This window comes from Gymnoscopelus microlampas (assembly GCF_963454915.1).
Source record: "Gymnoscopelus microlampas genome assembly, chromosome: 15".
NCBI lineage: Eukaryota > Metazoa > Chordata > Actinopteri > Myctophiformes > Myctophidae > Gymnoscopelus > Gymnoscopelus microlampas.
Window position 1 is genome coordinate 46,770,644 of NC_139952.1, and position 15,480 is coordinate 46,786,123.

A 15,480-nucleotide genomic window follows, 5' to 3' on the forward strand; every position below is an offset into this window, starting at 1 on the left:
GACGTTGCTGTCAGTCGACCTCAACAAGGTTGTTAAGTGGCCGGTGTGTTTTAGGAGGACAATGTCTGTGTCAACAGCTTGTTCCTATAGGGTGTCACCTCTTTAACCTCGGGTCACATTTTGTTGTAGTAACGGTCGGGGCCCTGGCAACGCAACATGAGTCCCTGGTGACATGTCATGTATGGGTCTCTGTCTGCTGTCTGTGCCATCTGTGAAGGAATGTGTCCCATCATCATAAAGACCCCTTCTTCAACCTCAACGTCACGTCCATTGAACCGTCCAGCACTTTTACAACCTCATCATCATCATCTTCATCATCATCATCACTGACTTGTTGGGTTGGTTTGGACATCGTCTCGTTGCGTCATGGGATGTGGAGCCTCCGGTCACACGGTGTTGGTCCAGCCCATGAGGCCATCGTCCAGCGAGGTATGGGGGGCTCCGTTTAAACCCCGTTAAAACTCATCTGTGTCACCACTTTTATTTTATATACTTTGGCTATTCATAGCCGATCTACAAGCTCAAAGCGCGCCGCAGTGTGACGCGTTTTGAGCTTGTAGATTGGCTATTTTTGAATTGGAATCCAGATTATTTTTTGCTATTTTTATATTGGAAAAGTAACATTTTTATTTAATTTCAAAAGCATTTAGTTATACTTATGTTAACTTTATGAACTTAAATACAAATACATTGGACATAAAAAAGACAACAGAATTGTAATACCAATCATTAAGCTACTAATAAACTGAAGTAATCAAAGCGGGTCATGTTTGCATGTTTGCAATTGGAACATCTGAAATCAATAATACATCAGCATTCTGATATTAACCTGCGGGCCGCATTAAGACCACTCAGGGCCGTGGAACACCACAAAATCAAAGGCCCCCCCAGTGGCGTAAATTCACGCACATGCGCGCGCGTGCATGTGCACAATCTCTGCGCATGCGCGCGAAGATTTTCGGGTCTAATTCGGTCTAATTCGGGTCTAATTCGGGTCTAATTCGGTTCTATTTGACCAATATAAATCAACATTTTTTATTTAAATACACAAAAATGAAATACACAATTCTCACAGGGCCCTGCAGGCTGCGGGCCGTGGAACACAAGTTCCACTAAGTTCCACGGTTAATGCGGCCCTGCCTGCGGGCCGCATTAAGTGAAGGTGGGGGCCACATGTGGCCCCCGGGCCGCCAGTTGCCCATGTATGGTAGAAGTAGCCTTACCAGTTTGTTTTGGGATGTGTGGAGCCTTGTATTTAAGGCCTTAGTGGTGGTGTGGTACCACTAAGGCCTCCTCAAACAATAAGACGAAAAGCATCAAAGTAAGTGTGTGTTTATAAGTGTGTGTGTGTGTGTGTGTGTGTGTGTGTGTGTGTGTGTGCGTGTGCGTGTGTGTGTGTGTGTGTGTGTGCGTGTGTCTCCTGACAGGATGAGACGGGCAGTAAACATGGCGGACGCGGAGACTCGGCCGGGTCAAAGGTCACCACAGACAGCGGGGTGATGATGATGGAGGCCGGCAGAGACCCCGCCCTGTTACCTGGAGCACTGCCCAGGAGGCTGCCCCCACTGACAGGTAGGTGTGTGTGTGTGTGTGTGTGTGTGTGTGTGTGTGTGTGTGTGTGTGTGTGTGTGTGTGTGCGTGTGCGTGCGTGCGTGCGTGCGTGTGTGTGTGTGATAGAGAGAGCGAGCGAAAGAGAGAGGGAAACAGAAAATATACTATATATTATACTCAAGTAGTAAAAAAAATACTGAAAACGTCTGTACTTTTTTACCACTACATCTCAGAGGCAAATATTGTGCTTTTACTCCACTACAATTATTATTTTGAAAACTTTTGTTACAAGTTACTTTATAGATTTAGATTATTATTACAAAACATACATTAACCACTTCAGCACTATATACATTTCGACGCACTGTGAGCTTGTAGATTTCAAATATACAATTTATACATTTGAAAACGTGTGAATTGGGAGCATAATGAGTACTTTTACTTTTGGTACTTTAAATACATTTCGATGCCAATAACTTTTGACTTTTACTTTTGTATTGCGGTATTGATTGCGACCGTAGGTCGCACTTACTACAGAAAGCTGCTCCAGGTGTCCGTCCGTCACTCCGTCACACACGTCACACTTTTGCCCTGCTCATATCTCCGCACCCATTGCCCCGATCCATGCCACATTTTGCACACACACTCCTTACCTGCCAAACTACACCCTCCAAGGACCCCCGGAGCTCCAGGGACCCCCAGCTGCCTCGGGGACCCCCAAGTGTAAAAAATGAGCACATGTGGACAAATTACCAAATGACCACCCCAACGGGGCTGCTCACAGGGCATTCCCGGGGACCACCCACTCCTGGTGCTCCAGAACGGATGCAAAAGTGGTGGCGCCCCCAGTGGAGGACCCCCTGCCACTGCAGCTCACATAAAATGCCCTAACTCGGGGGCTTGCCCCCCACAAACAATCCCTCCTTTCCCCTATAAACACACTCTCTCTCCCACACCACACACACACACACCAACAGCTCTTGCCTGCACACCTTTGCTTTTGGTCTGCCATACGACTGCTGAAACCTTCCCGCAGCTTTTCTTTCTTTCAGGACTCACATCAAAATGAATACGCCTGTCTGCATTCTCATCAATCTCCCACTGTGCTCCCCACAACAAAATCTGTGCCAGTCGTATTTCTCAGCATTCACTCTGTTACCCATTTGCAACAGCTACACATTACACGTTTTCTGCCCACATAAACGCCACCATGTCACAGCTAACCCCACATTTAGACCACCAAACAAAACTATCCATTGCCCACACAACTAGGAACCAATCGCCGTTACAGCCCTCTTTTGTATACATGTGACCTACGGTCGCTTATCTCCCGATTAGGGAGTCTTACTGGTACTTTTACTTAAGTACCACTGCACTGATCCTAAACCAGTGTCACCAACTGACCACACACACACACACACACATTCACAGGGGGCGTGTCAGCGCCGCAGGGCCCCGAGCCGGTTGGCCCGCTGGAGCGTCCCGCGTCCAGCCAGATCCTGGAGCAGCTCCAGAGCCAGGGCATCCTCCCAGCAGAGCTGCCCAGGGAGAGGAGCAGTGTCTCTGGGGAGGCCTACAGCATCACGGTGGGTTACCTGGTTCAGATATTATGGTTCTTCTGAAGCGGCCCGAACTTCTAGTATGATTAATCGACGACCAACGTCGTGGTTAGCCAATATACCAAACCAACCAATTCATCAGTGCAGGGACGTGCACAGATAGACTCTAGATGGTGCTAGAGCACCTGCCCTTTGCCCTCTTGACCAGAAGTGCCCTTTTGAAAAAAAGAAAAAAAAAACTTCTTTTTTTTCCAGTTTACAGCAGGGGTCTTCAACAGGGGGTCCGGGACCCCTAGGGGGTCCTCAGAGTTACTACAGGGGGTCCGCCAAATCTTTATGTGATATGATTTTTCTTTTTACCATAACCACTCGAAACCTAGCATCCCTTTTCTGAGGAGAACTTTAGCCAAAAATAGCAGATCTACAAGCCCACAACGCCTCGCGCTGCGAGGCGTTGTGGGCTTGTAGATCGGCTATTTTTGGCATAGAGGTATAGGTGTAGAGGGAAGAAAGAGCAGACCAAGTAAACAAAAAAAAGTATAATTTACTTGAGCACCTGCCCCTCAAAATGTCTGTGCACGCCACTGCATCAGTTATTATGCCTTGTAGATCTGCTATTTTCACTACTTTTGCGTGACACTCTTGAGTCTGGTATGATGAAGTAGTAGAGCTAGCCTGGTAAACCCTCCCTCCGGAAATCTCATTTGTAATTTATTTCAGGAGTGAGTCTGGCCATGATCGCCCATTCGGCATTTTGGCTGTGGGCTGGAGTTGGGCGGGAGTAATACCGTTGACTGACAACCCCTTAAGCCAATCAGCAGTATTCCCCTTCAGCCGGTGCATGTTTACCACCTCCAGACTAATGTGGCGCAACGGGACTTTTGAGACGGCCATGCCCAAAATAGATTGCCTTATTCGGATACATGCGTGTCACTGCCCGCCCCTGCCGGTTCTCTGATTATTTTTTTTTAAATAGGCTCTGTCATGATTAATTGACCACATATATGAAGTCAAACAACTAAATTCTATCAAAACGATATCTTAAAAGTAAATTCCGTTCCGTTTGAGAGCGTTTTGAAGTTTAAAAGAGAGTAGAAAACACTGCGGTCAAAAAAGATGGCTGCCGTTCGTTTTTGGCACTCAGGCTGCACTCGGTTCCATTCGGGCTCACTCGAACTCGCCACCTGATTGGCCAACTTTCGCTGTCAATCACAGAACGATGAGCGACGACGCTGATAGGCTCGTCCATTTGGTGAACAAATGCAAATGAGATTTCCGGAGGGAGGCGGGTTTACCAGGCTATAGTAGAGCATCCATTTACGGAAAAATATAAAAAGTTGAAATATGGAGACGAGGTTTCCACCCGACAGCAACGATAATACTATACTCGTCTGTCCTGGCTGTGATTCTTTATGTGTGTGTGTGTGTGTGTGTGTGTGTGTGTGTGTGTGTGTGTGTGTGTGTGTGTGTGTGTGTGTGTGTGTGTGTGTGTGTGTGTGTGTGTGTGTGTGTGTGTGTGTGTGTGTGTGTGTGTGTGTGTGTGTGTGTGTGTGTGTGTGTGTGTGTGTGTGTAAGTAGTTGGAGGATGGAGAAGTGGCCAGCAGACGCAGGCTGCCCGCCAGACTGGAGTCCCTGAAGGCCAGCAGGGAGCAGAGCCCCCTGCTGGACACTAGGGAGAACAGCAGCCCCAGCAGCAGGGAGTCCAACGACCACAAGATGAGACTGGCCGAGGAGAGACGAAAGGTGTGTGTGTGTGTGTGTGTGTGTGTGTGTGTGTGTGTGTGTGTGTGTGTGTGTGTGTGTGTGTGTGTGTGTGTGTGTGTGTGTGTGTGTGTGTGTGTGTGTGTATGTGTGAGTCTATTCCCCCCTCCTCTCTGTCTCACTCATACACACACATTGCCTCGCACTGTCTCAGGGTATTGAACCTGTGTGTTCAAGTCCAATTCTTTGTCTGTGTGTGAAGAAGAAACCTGGCTGAATAAAAGTGACGTATATTGTGTTCTCCTTCCTTCTCGTCCTGCTCTCTCTCTCAGCTGAAGGAAGAGGAGCTGAAGTCCCGTCTAAGAACCAAGTCGGCGCGCCTCCTCCGCTCCCCCCCGGGCGGGGAGGAGGAGGAGGAGGACCCTGACGCCCTGGCGGGGCTCCTCCCTCAGCCCCCGTTCCCCCGTGACCCTGTGGGGAGGAGCCTGGAACCACCCCACCGCACCGGGGTCAGAGCGTCGGCTCGCGGGGAGCCCGAGGGGCGAGAGAGGGCGAGAGAGGCTGCGAGCGATGGCCATGGCGTTGTCGGCACAGAGGGGGGGCAGGGTATCGCTGGAGGCCAGCTCAGGCAGGAGGAGGAGGAGGAGGGGTCCCAGGCAGGACTTCAGGAACTCACGAGGGTCGAGATCCTCGATGCTGAGCTGGAGACTGTGGAGAGCGATGACACCTTCCAACACGCAGAACACTATGACAGCATGTTCTAATGACAACATGTTCTAACATGTTCTAATGACAACATGTTCTAATGACAACATGCAGAACTCTATGACGACATTAATGACAACACATCAGCACTGAAAGACAGAGTGAGACAGATCCCTCTTCCAAAGACCAGTGAGGTCTCATCACCATCAGGTCCGTTTGCTGTAAGACCAGCACTTCTCAACTGTTTTCATCGGTGGCGAAAGAAAAGTACTCACATTTCTTACTTAAGTTAAAGTTACAACACTGCATTGTAGAAATACTCTGTTACAAGTAAAAGTCCGGAATTCAAAATGTACTTGAGTAAAAGTGCAAAAGTATTGGCATCATAAAAACTTAAACTTAAACTTAAAGTACCAAAGGTACTCATTAGGCAGAATGTCCCATTTCAAGATCTTTTGAAAATAGCCAATAATAATGGCATGTCCAAAATGGGTACACCAGGTTAAAAGTGGTTAGTACACCTAGCCTGGTTCCAGACCATAAACCAGGCTATAGCACACTGTCTCCTCTGACAACAAGATATACAATTAATCTTTGTTTTAGCAAGCCCCAGCTTGCCCTGCATGGCACTGACTGGTCTTACACTGGAGATCAGGCCATACTGGGCCAACGTGAAGATCACATTACTTTATATTCTCTCAAACAATTCAGCAGTAGCGAAGTGTTTGTTTTCTGTTTGTACTAGTAGCCTACTGTAATACGTTATAAAATGTTGGAATGTGAGGGTTTATTTTTTGATAAATGTGATGATAAAAAATACGCCCGCACACTGCTGAACTGCAGGGTATAGGAGCAACGATTTAGAGACGTTGAGAGCTTGTAGATCGGCTATTTTTGGCAAAGAGGCTATAGGTGTAGAGGGAAAAAAGAGCAGACCAAGTAAAAAAAAAACACAATTTTATACAATATAGAGTAGGGGGTCCCGGCTTTATCTCTCTCTCAGCTAGGGGGTCCTTGGCCTGAAAAGGTAGAAGACCCCTGATCTATAGATCTACATGTTAAATCAAGTGTTGCAGAGCTCTTACACTACATGTCTGTTCGGCTTCACATGCACAATGGCTAAACAGATTACAGAGGAATGAATGACGGAGGGGTTGGGAGTCAGGAAGGAACGGGTTTGCTGTCGCCGGGCTGACCGACAGCCTTTCAAAGTTGGAGCAGTCCTCTGGGCATCAATCAGGAACGGATGCGTCTGATGCTGACACTCTCCCTTCTACAATCATCCAATCACACCACGACACACACACACACACACACACACACACACACACACACACACACACACACACACACACACACACACACACACACACACACAGAACCCTGCCTACACCAAGCCTCTTCATAACCTTCCTAATCATAACACCTACTGGCTCACCTGCCAGTGAGGAGCCCCCACTGGGAGGACGTACTGCTGTAGCCTATAGGCTCACCTGCCAGTGAGGAGCCCCCACTGGGAGGACGTACTGCTGTAACCTACTCGCTCAGCTGCCAGTGAGGAGCCCCCACTGGGAGACAGTACTGCTGTATCCTACTGGCTCACCTGCCAGTGAGGAGCCCCCACTGGGAGGACGTACCGCTGTAACCTACTGGCTCACCTGCCAGTGAGGAGCCCCCACTGGGAGGATGTAGCGCCAACTCCTCCCATTCAGCATTCACACCTTTATGTGAGTGTTGTTTTGTTGTGTTCTTCATGGGCTCACCGTTTGTTTATCATGGTTGCCAGTTCCCATCTGACGTCGTGAGTGAGTCCTGACTGTTCCAGACCATACTGAATAACTGCTAGTTTACATAACGTCTTGAGACTAGGATTAAAGTCTAAGATGTACAGGTCATCAGCGATTACGGACTCTTCTTCATGTCCTTCAAAGAGGATGATACGATCTCCCACCACACAACTGCACAAATGATGAAACCCTGGACCCGGGCCGTCCCCCTTGGGCTCAACCTTCTTCCAGGAGATGGTCTCTGGATTGAATTTCCACAGATCACTGATAATCGGGTCTCTCTCTCTCTCGGGCCGCTCTCCTTCCCAGTACGGAACAATGTAGGTGTCTTTCACTCTTCTGCGACAAAATATGTACAGCTCTCCATTGTAGGCAAAGGCTGAATGATGATGAATTTCTGTTGGAGAAGGATTGCAAGACATGCTCAGCCAGCAGTTAGTCTCTGTGTCGAACACTCGAATGTTATTTTCGCGTAATTCGCCCTCAAATACAAACATCTTTGTCCCGATGATGGTGGCAGAGAGATTACATAGAAAGTATGGTGGTGTGCCTCTGGTGTTAATTAAAGACCAGACCATTGTGGTGGTGTCCAACGTGCATATGTCATTACTGAGCACAAATACATTATTGTTCAAAGTGTCATATCCTCCACAGATATACATGACCTTCTCCAAGACACAGGCTGAGTGAAAGATCCTCCCTTTTTGAACAATCCCAGAATGCTTCACCTTGAACCATGTGTGGGTGTCCACATCAAATGCATAGAGTACATTGGAGAAAGGGAAGGAGTGATCCCCGATGTGGCCTCCCGAGATGTAGGCGGTATCTTCTATCAGAACAGCTGTGTGGTCAAAGAGACTGGGGGGAACTTCAAGGCGACATTCTTCTCTCCCAGTTTTCACTGGGGGCAACGTCGTCCAACGCAAAGACACTGTGTTCAAGATGTGCACAGCAATTTCATCACTGTTGTCATGCTTGAAATATCCCCCAAAGTAGTAGACGTTGTGTCCCACCAACACAAGAGTTGCTGAGCTGTCGTACGGTCGTACTGGAGTGCCAGCACGACACAGGTGCACCGCCCAGTGGAGCATTCTGTACACCAGCAACTCTGTAGATTCAAGTAGATTAAAGTAACAGTCTATACACCAGCAACTCTGTAGATTTGAGATTAAAGCAACATTTCATATATCAGCGACTCCATAGTTTAAAATGGACCGGTCCAGCCCAGCCCTGTATTAAGTATCAATGCACAGTACCACTTAGATATCCAGCAGCACAAACATCACACAAATCCTGGCCAATCCCTGAGTGTGTTGGGTTGGCCAATCAGGGAAGCTAGTACCTGTTTAGATCAACAAGCACGGGCTTCCCGATGGAAAACTATTCAGCATAGCAATCCCAAGGTATTTTATAGATGAAGGTACGATCAGGCCATGGGCCAGTTCACACGCATGGGAGGCAAACTGTAAACTGGATCCGGAAGTTTGGTGAAATGAGAGGTGGCTGGACCAGCTTGTGAACAAATACTATTTTGAAAACAATTACGTCCTTTGCTAGTTAATCGGTTCAGGACTATAAAAGAAGACATATCACAGGTTTCTAGTCACAGGTTTTTCGATGTGCACACTACGTAATTTTATTGAGGCATCTTAACAGCAACCATGTATTGTTTCTGACTCAGCAGTATCGTAAGATTAGGTTGTCAGGCTGTCAATGATGGACGACAGTTTTGCAAATATTTGCCTGATGAAGACCTTTAAGGTTGCGGCATTAATAAAATACGTTTTGGGAGCTTTAAACCAATGGGCTAAATATGCCAGACCCACTGGCATTGTCCTTATTAATAAATACTCTAATAAGTACCCATATTTTAAGCTCCACAGTTTGAAAGATTAAAGCTGAGGGTGATCTGGTGGCGCAGCGGTAAAGAAGCTGCCAACCACCACAGTGTCTGGGGGTTCGAATCCCACCGCGGTGCATCCAGGCTTTGTCAAGCGTCTTCATGAACACAATTGGCCCGTGTTCAGGGGAGGGTCATATTTGTGTGCGTGCGTGCGTGTGTGAAACAGTGGTGGAAAAAGTATTCAAATGTTTTACTTAAGTAAAAGTATCAACACTGCAATGTAGAACTACGCTGTTACAAGTACAAGTCCAGAATTCAAAATGTACTTGAGTAAAAGCATCAAAATGTACTTAAAGTACCAAAAGTGAAAGTATATATGCAAAATGTCCCATTTCAAGTTTTAAAATGTATAAAATCTTTTGAAAACAATGGTGTAAAAAGTCAACACCTCCCCCCAACTAACTGTACATATTTTTCTTTTTGATTACTATTCGTTTTCAGTCGTTTATATGATGTTTTTGCATATACCTGTCTGTCATTTTTTTTTTTTTTGTTGCAAACTGCTAATAAAGTATTCACTCAATTCAAAATACTTAAAAAACGTAAATGAAGTCCATAATTATAACACCAGAGGAAGCTCCACTAATCATGTTCAACCCAAATTTGGCACAAACAAGGGAATTAAGTCTTTCTCATGCTATACAACAAAAATGTGGAATGCCCTACCAAAAGGAGTAAAGGAGTGTAAACCCCCCCCCCCCCCCCCCCCTTCTTGAACTGTCTGTTTTTCAGTAACCAAGAAAACAGACAGATATACAGGTACACTACTATGCATAACGTCATACAATCAGCTAAAATGTCATCATGATTTGAGTGTGTGGGGATCTCATGTTAAATAAGCCATTGTGCTTTTATGAGCGATCCAGTTTAGAGGACCTTGTATTGAGAATTGTACCTCCATGTACTGTTTACATGTCTTTTCTAAATAAAGTATTCAATCAATCAAAATCAATCAATCAAACTATATAGTGAGTGTGTTAACACCAAGAGTCAGACTTAGTTAAATTAACTGATTTAAGCTCTTCAATATAGGGTCCCTAGTTTGGTCTGGGTGTGTCATTATTATTGTTAATAATAATAACAATATATCAATAAAATAATCATAAACAAATACATAAATACATGTGTGTGTGTGTGTGTGTGTGTGTGTGTGCCAAAAGTGGTTAATGTATGTTTTATAATGTAATCATTTATATCTGCAAGGTAACTAGTTACTAAAGTTTTAAAATAATTGTAGTGGAGTAACAGTACAATATATTTGCCTCTGAGATGCAGTGGGGTAGAAGTAAAAGTACTGAAAATTGGAAATACTCCAGTAAAGTAAAAATACCTAAACATTGTATTTAAGTACAGTACTTAAGTTAATGTACTAGATAGTCCACCAGTGTGTGTGTGTGTGTGTGTGTGTGTGTGTGTGTGTGTGTGTGTGTGTGTGTGTGTGTGTGTGTGTGTGTGTGTGTGTGTGTGTGTGTGTGTGTGTGTGTTCAACTGTATGCATATGGCAGTCAGTTCTCAAAGTGGATTCCAGGGACTCTCTTAGTACCTTTAGGGGATCTAAATGGACCCTCACAAGTATGTAACTCTGACTGTATACAAATGGAACCAAATGGACCCTTGAAATGTGAAAGTTTGAGAACCATTGGCGTAGGGGAGCTGCTGCTGACTACATTTCCCACAGTCCTCTGCGGCGGGAGGCGAGGGGGGGGGGAACAAGCGGCTCGCGCTACGCTTCTGGATGACAGCTATCCGGCGCGAGACACTCAGAACGAACAGAGCCACCATGGCGGCCACGGGTGGAGGGAAAATCAGAAGCAGAAGATACCACATCTCCTCCAAACCTTACGCCAAGAGCAGACAGGTAAACCCCGGCGTGGTCTTTGTGTTCCACGCACCGTGTCACCGCGGCGAAGCGGCTCCACGGCGGCCGCCTCGCTGCCTTTTAACCCGGGCTTTTCTTGTTATTGTTTTGTTGGGGGAAGACATCTTGCCGCGGCCTGCTCGTAGGCGCCTCCGCTCCGGCTCCGTGTGGGCCTCCACGCGCTGCTAGGCTAGAAGCGCGTCATGCGGTGTCACACGCGCAGCGGTGACCTATCGAATTCTGTGACGCCGCGTCGGAGAGACATCGCAGAACGTTGTCGCAAACGAACCGGGATTTATTTAGCTTTGATGTTTGATTTCGATTGATTGAATACTTTATTAGCGGTTTGTACTACAAAAAAGGCACAGATTTGTACGAAAGTATGCTTAAAGGACAGCCCAGATAAGCCCTCAGGGCTCGTTTCCTTTAAGGTCCTGTCCTGTGTGTATTCAATTCATCGAGATTAGGGCATCCCTGTTTTGGCATTAACAAGGGACTATTTTAACGTAATGTACCGGAAATGGCCGATTTAACAGTTTCAATGTGAGTTTATTAGATCAGATAGAGATTTAAGATAAACATTTGAATAGGGATTAAGAGGTTAAAAACCTCTTTGGGGGGTTCACTTGGTTTATCGCAAAACAGCGACGTCGGTGGTCACACATTTCGACGTTTCACCGACGGCGGCGTAACAGCCGTAATGCTAAGTTAGCATCATTAGCATGCTAGTTTCTTAGCCCCCCCCCCCCCCACACTAGCGTATAGCTAGCGGAACATAACGTGTAGCCAAAAGAAACGAGACTGGTGTCCGTTGACAAGTGTGTGTGTGTATGTGGGGGCCGCGTGCATTAACTAACAGCGAACACGCGTTGTGTGTGTGAACAATGCCGAGGAACCGCTGTGTTGTCAGCGGTCTATTAACGGCCAGCGACGTTCTAAACCCGCTGTGTGGAATGATCAGACGTTAGCCGTTAGGAGGGTTAGCAGCAGCAGCACTCAACCAACAGCGCTAACGGCGCATTGTTGTGTCGGTGTGTGTGTGTGTGTGTCGCCTGTCAAGTAACGTACGTCCATTATAACTCCCAACGTTCGCGTTGTCGCTTGCCGACCTAAAAGAACAGTGCCTGTTCTTTCAGGTCGGCAAGCGACAACGGCGTGAACGCGTCGCTTTTTGCCCGTTGCGTCGCTTTGCCCCGGCCGTTGCCAGCTGTACTGACTCTGGCTGGCTGGCTGCTGCGTAGGAGCCTTGGACCTGGTGGTGTGTGTGTGTGTGTGTGTGTGTGTTGGGGGGGGGGGGTTGAATCCACATGGTTTGGTTCACACTGGAAGTGTTTTACATCTGATCAAACCATCTATCTGTCTTGTGTAACATCATCCCCGTTCTGTTGTTCACACTTGCTTTCCCCCCCAAAAAAACAAGCCATCCTACAAGTGACTTGTTTTGTTTTAAATTGGGGCTTTAAATGCAGCCGCCTGCCTTTTTAGCACGTTAGACGCACCCCCCTATCATCTTCTACCTTAAAAATGGTGCCATAGAGTTCCTTTGAGGACAAGCTGGGAGGAAAGAAAGAGGAAGGCGGGATCTGATCTTAGCAGCTGGTTGAGTGAAGACAACCCAACACTGGCTGGCCAGCCTGGATCACATCTTTATGCATTATTCAAACAGCTAAAAGTTGCGTTTGCGATGTGCTTTTTACATTTCATCATATCTCTCTCTATATATATATAAACCGATTGAATACACAGGACCATAATGGACACGAGCCCTTAGGGCAGGGGTCTTCAACGTTTTCAGGCTAAGGACCCCCCTAGCTGAGAGAGAGATGAAGCAGGGACCCCCTCCTATATTGTATAAAATTGTGTTTGAGATTAACTTTTTTGAAAAAACTTGGTCTGTTCTTTTCCCCCTCTACACAAACCTCTTTGCCAAAAATAGCCGCTCTACATGCTCACAACGCCTCGCTGTGAGCTTGTAGATCGGCTATTTTTGGCTAAAGTTCTCCTCAGTGTAGGGATGCTAGGGTTCAAGGGGTTAATGTATAACATAAAAATCATATCACACAAATATTTGGTGGTCCCCCCTGTAGTAACTCTGAGGACCCCCTAGGGGTCACGGACCCCCTGTTGAACACCCCTGCCGTAGGGCTTTTTGGTGTCATCCTTTTTAGCACCCTTCTTGTATAATCGTACCACTGTACTATTTATTTAACTGTTGATAAAGTGTTCAATCAATCAACATGATGTTGCATAAGCCAGTGGTTCTCAAACTTTTTCATGTCAAGGACCCCCAAATTGACACTTATTAGCTCACAGACCCCCCCATTTGAAAAGACAAGCCAGGGACCCCCATGTAAGAGGAGTTACGGATTTACGGCTCTAGCAGTGATTCTCAACCATTTTAATTTCAAGGACCCCCAGTTTGACATGCATTAGGCTATGGACCCTCATTTAATGGCATTTCTATCTTTGGGACTCCAATTTATGTTGTAAAATCAATGTTTCAGTCTGAGAGTGTACAAATGGAACCAAATGGACCCGTAAAGGTCCATTTGGTTCCATTTGTACACTCTGAGTTACAGACCCACAAGGGTCCATTTGGTTCCTGACTATCCATCATTTACTGTAGCTGGGGACCCCCTGGAACCCCCCCCAAGGACCCCTGGGGGTCCCCGGACCCCATTTTAAGAACCAAACGCATAAGCAAGTTTTAATTCTTTTTTTGGGTTCCCACACCATAGGCCTGCCAGCTTACTGTACATTTCAAAACTGCACGTCATAGAAATGTTAGGATGCTATTAAAACACGTTTAGATTTAACAATCTGAAAATGCGTTATGCCCCAAGTTTTGACATTTTATGACACAGCGGCTAGCTGGCGACTTCAAAACAGTGGTTGCGTTTCACACCAAAGTAAACAAGAAGTGCAGAAAGTGGACAAACATTTTGAACCGGTGAACTTTTAACTTTGGCAGTGTTTGTTTGAACAAGTGCCTTTGGCCTTCCATAGTAATGATAATTCCACCAGTGCGCGGGAAGTTCCTGTCATGTTCTAACCTCTTTAACTCGTTGGTTCTCAAAGTGGGGTCCGGGGACCCCCAGGGGTCCTTGGAGGGGTTACCAGTGGGTCCCCAGCAAAATTGGTTATAGTGTTACAATCATTTTAATGACGTTAACCATATTTTATAGTTTGACTGGTGGGTCCCTGGCACAAAACCCTTTCAGATGGGGGTCCGCGGGCCAAATGCAGACCAAAATGGGGGTCTTCGACTTGAAAAAGTCTAGCGAACCTTTTGACCCCCATGTCTTCAACACGTGGAGACTCCCAGTGTGTGCTGGTGTGTGTTTGGCTGCATGTTTCTACACACATGTGCTCTCTGTCAGAACGTGCATCGTGGTGCTGTGAGGCGTGCTGAGGGGGCCCCGTGGCGGGGTGGGTGGGCTCTGGGCAGTGGTGGTTAAGTACATTTACTCAAGTACTGTAATTGAGTACAATTTTTAGGTACTTTTACTTTACTGGAGTGTTTCCAATTGTCTATACTTTGAGTTCTACGCCACTATGTCTCAGAGGCAAATATTGTACTTTTACTCCACTACAATTGTTTGAAAACTTCAGCTACTAGTTACTTTGCAGATTTTAAATCATTATAAAACATACATTAACCACTTTAGCCCTATTTTATACCTAGGCTATTTGAAAATAGCCGATCTACAAGCTCACAACGCGTCGCGATGCGACGCGTTGTGAGCTTGTAGATCTGCTATTTTCAAACATTTTAGTTGCTTTTGGTTCTTTAAGTACATTTTGATACCAATGCTTTTTGTACTTTTACTCAAAGTAAATTTTGAATTCCGGACATTTACTTGTAACAGAGTACTGCTGCATTGCAGTATTGATACTTTTACTTAGATAAAACATTTGAGTAGTTTTTCCACCACTGGCTCTGGGACGTGTCTCAATTGGGTGGTTTTAGACCATAAGGCCATGTGGCTCTCCATTGTAATGCTGTCTGGAAATACAGTCCTTTAGCCGAGTCCGGGTTTGAGCGCCGCTAAGTGCGCTAACCCAGTGGTTCTTCTCAACCTTTTTCATGCCAAGGACCCCTAAATTGATATACATTTGGCCGCGGACCCCCCCCCCATCTGAAAATGTTTTGTGCCTGGGACCCCCAGAAGCAAAGATTTTAGTAAAAAATGTTCGCTTTAGAAAATATATATGTTCAAAGATATTGCACACATTTTCAAGATTTTTCAAAAATAGCAGATCTACAAGCTCATAGCGCGGCAATGTTTGCCCACATGAGCTCCCGGTTTGTGTGTAAATAAATGCACCTGCTTCCACTGTAATCTTTTTTTTAATAATGTAATGCTAAACCGAGTCAACCTGTGGAGAGACTACTGATGCACGACATTGTGGGAG

General features: G+C 46.1%; 2 protein-coding genes across 4 annotated transcripts in view; both read left to right on the top strand.

The window, feature by feature from the left end:
- LOC311061825 (uncharacterized protein) overlaps positions 1-15,480 on the top strand; it is a gene marked incomplete at its 3' end in the record, with an annotated part of 80,348 nt that overhangs the window by 11,231 nt on the left and 53,637 nt on the right. The gene's annotated exons all lie outside the window — the stretch shown is intronic.
- The window catches only part of nup153 (nucleoporin 153), a gene marked incomplete at its 5' end in the record, with an annotated part of 47,366 nt that continues 42,827 nt past the window's right edge, over positions 10,942-15,480 (top strand). For 2 of the 3 annotated variants that reach the window (XM_084080916.1, XM_084080918.1), the window contains one exon: positions 10,950-11,064. In XM_084080916.1, coding sequence (XP_083937042.1) covers positions 10,987-11,064 — 78 coding nt within the window. Of the gene's footprint in view, positions 11,065-15,480 lie in introns of all 3 variants that reach the window. The other variant, XM_084080917.1, reaches the window with a different exon arrangement.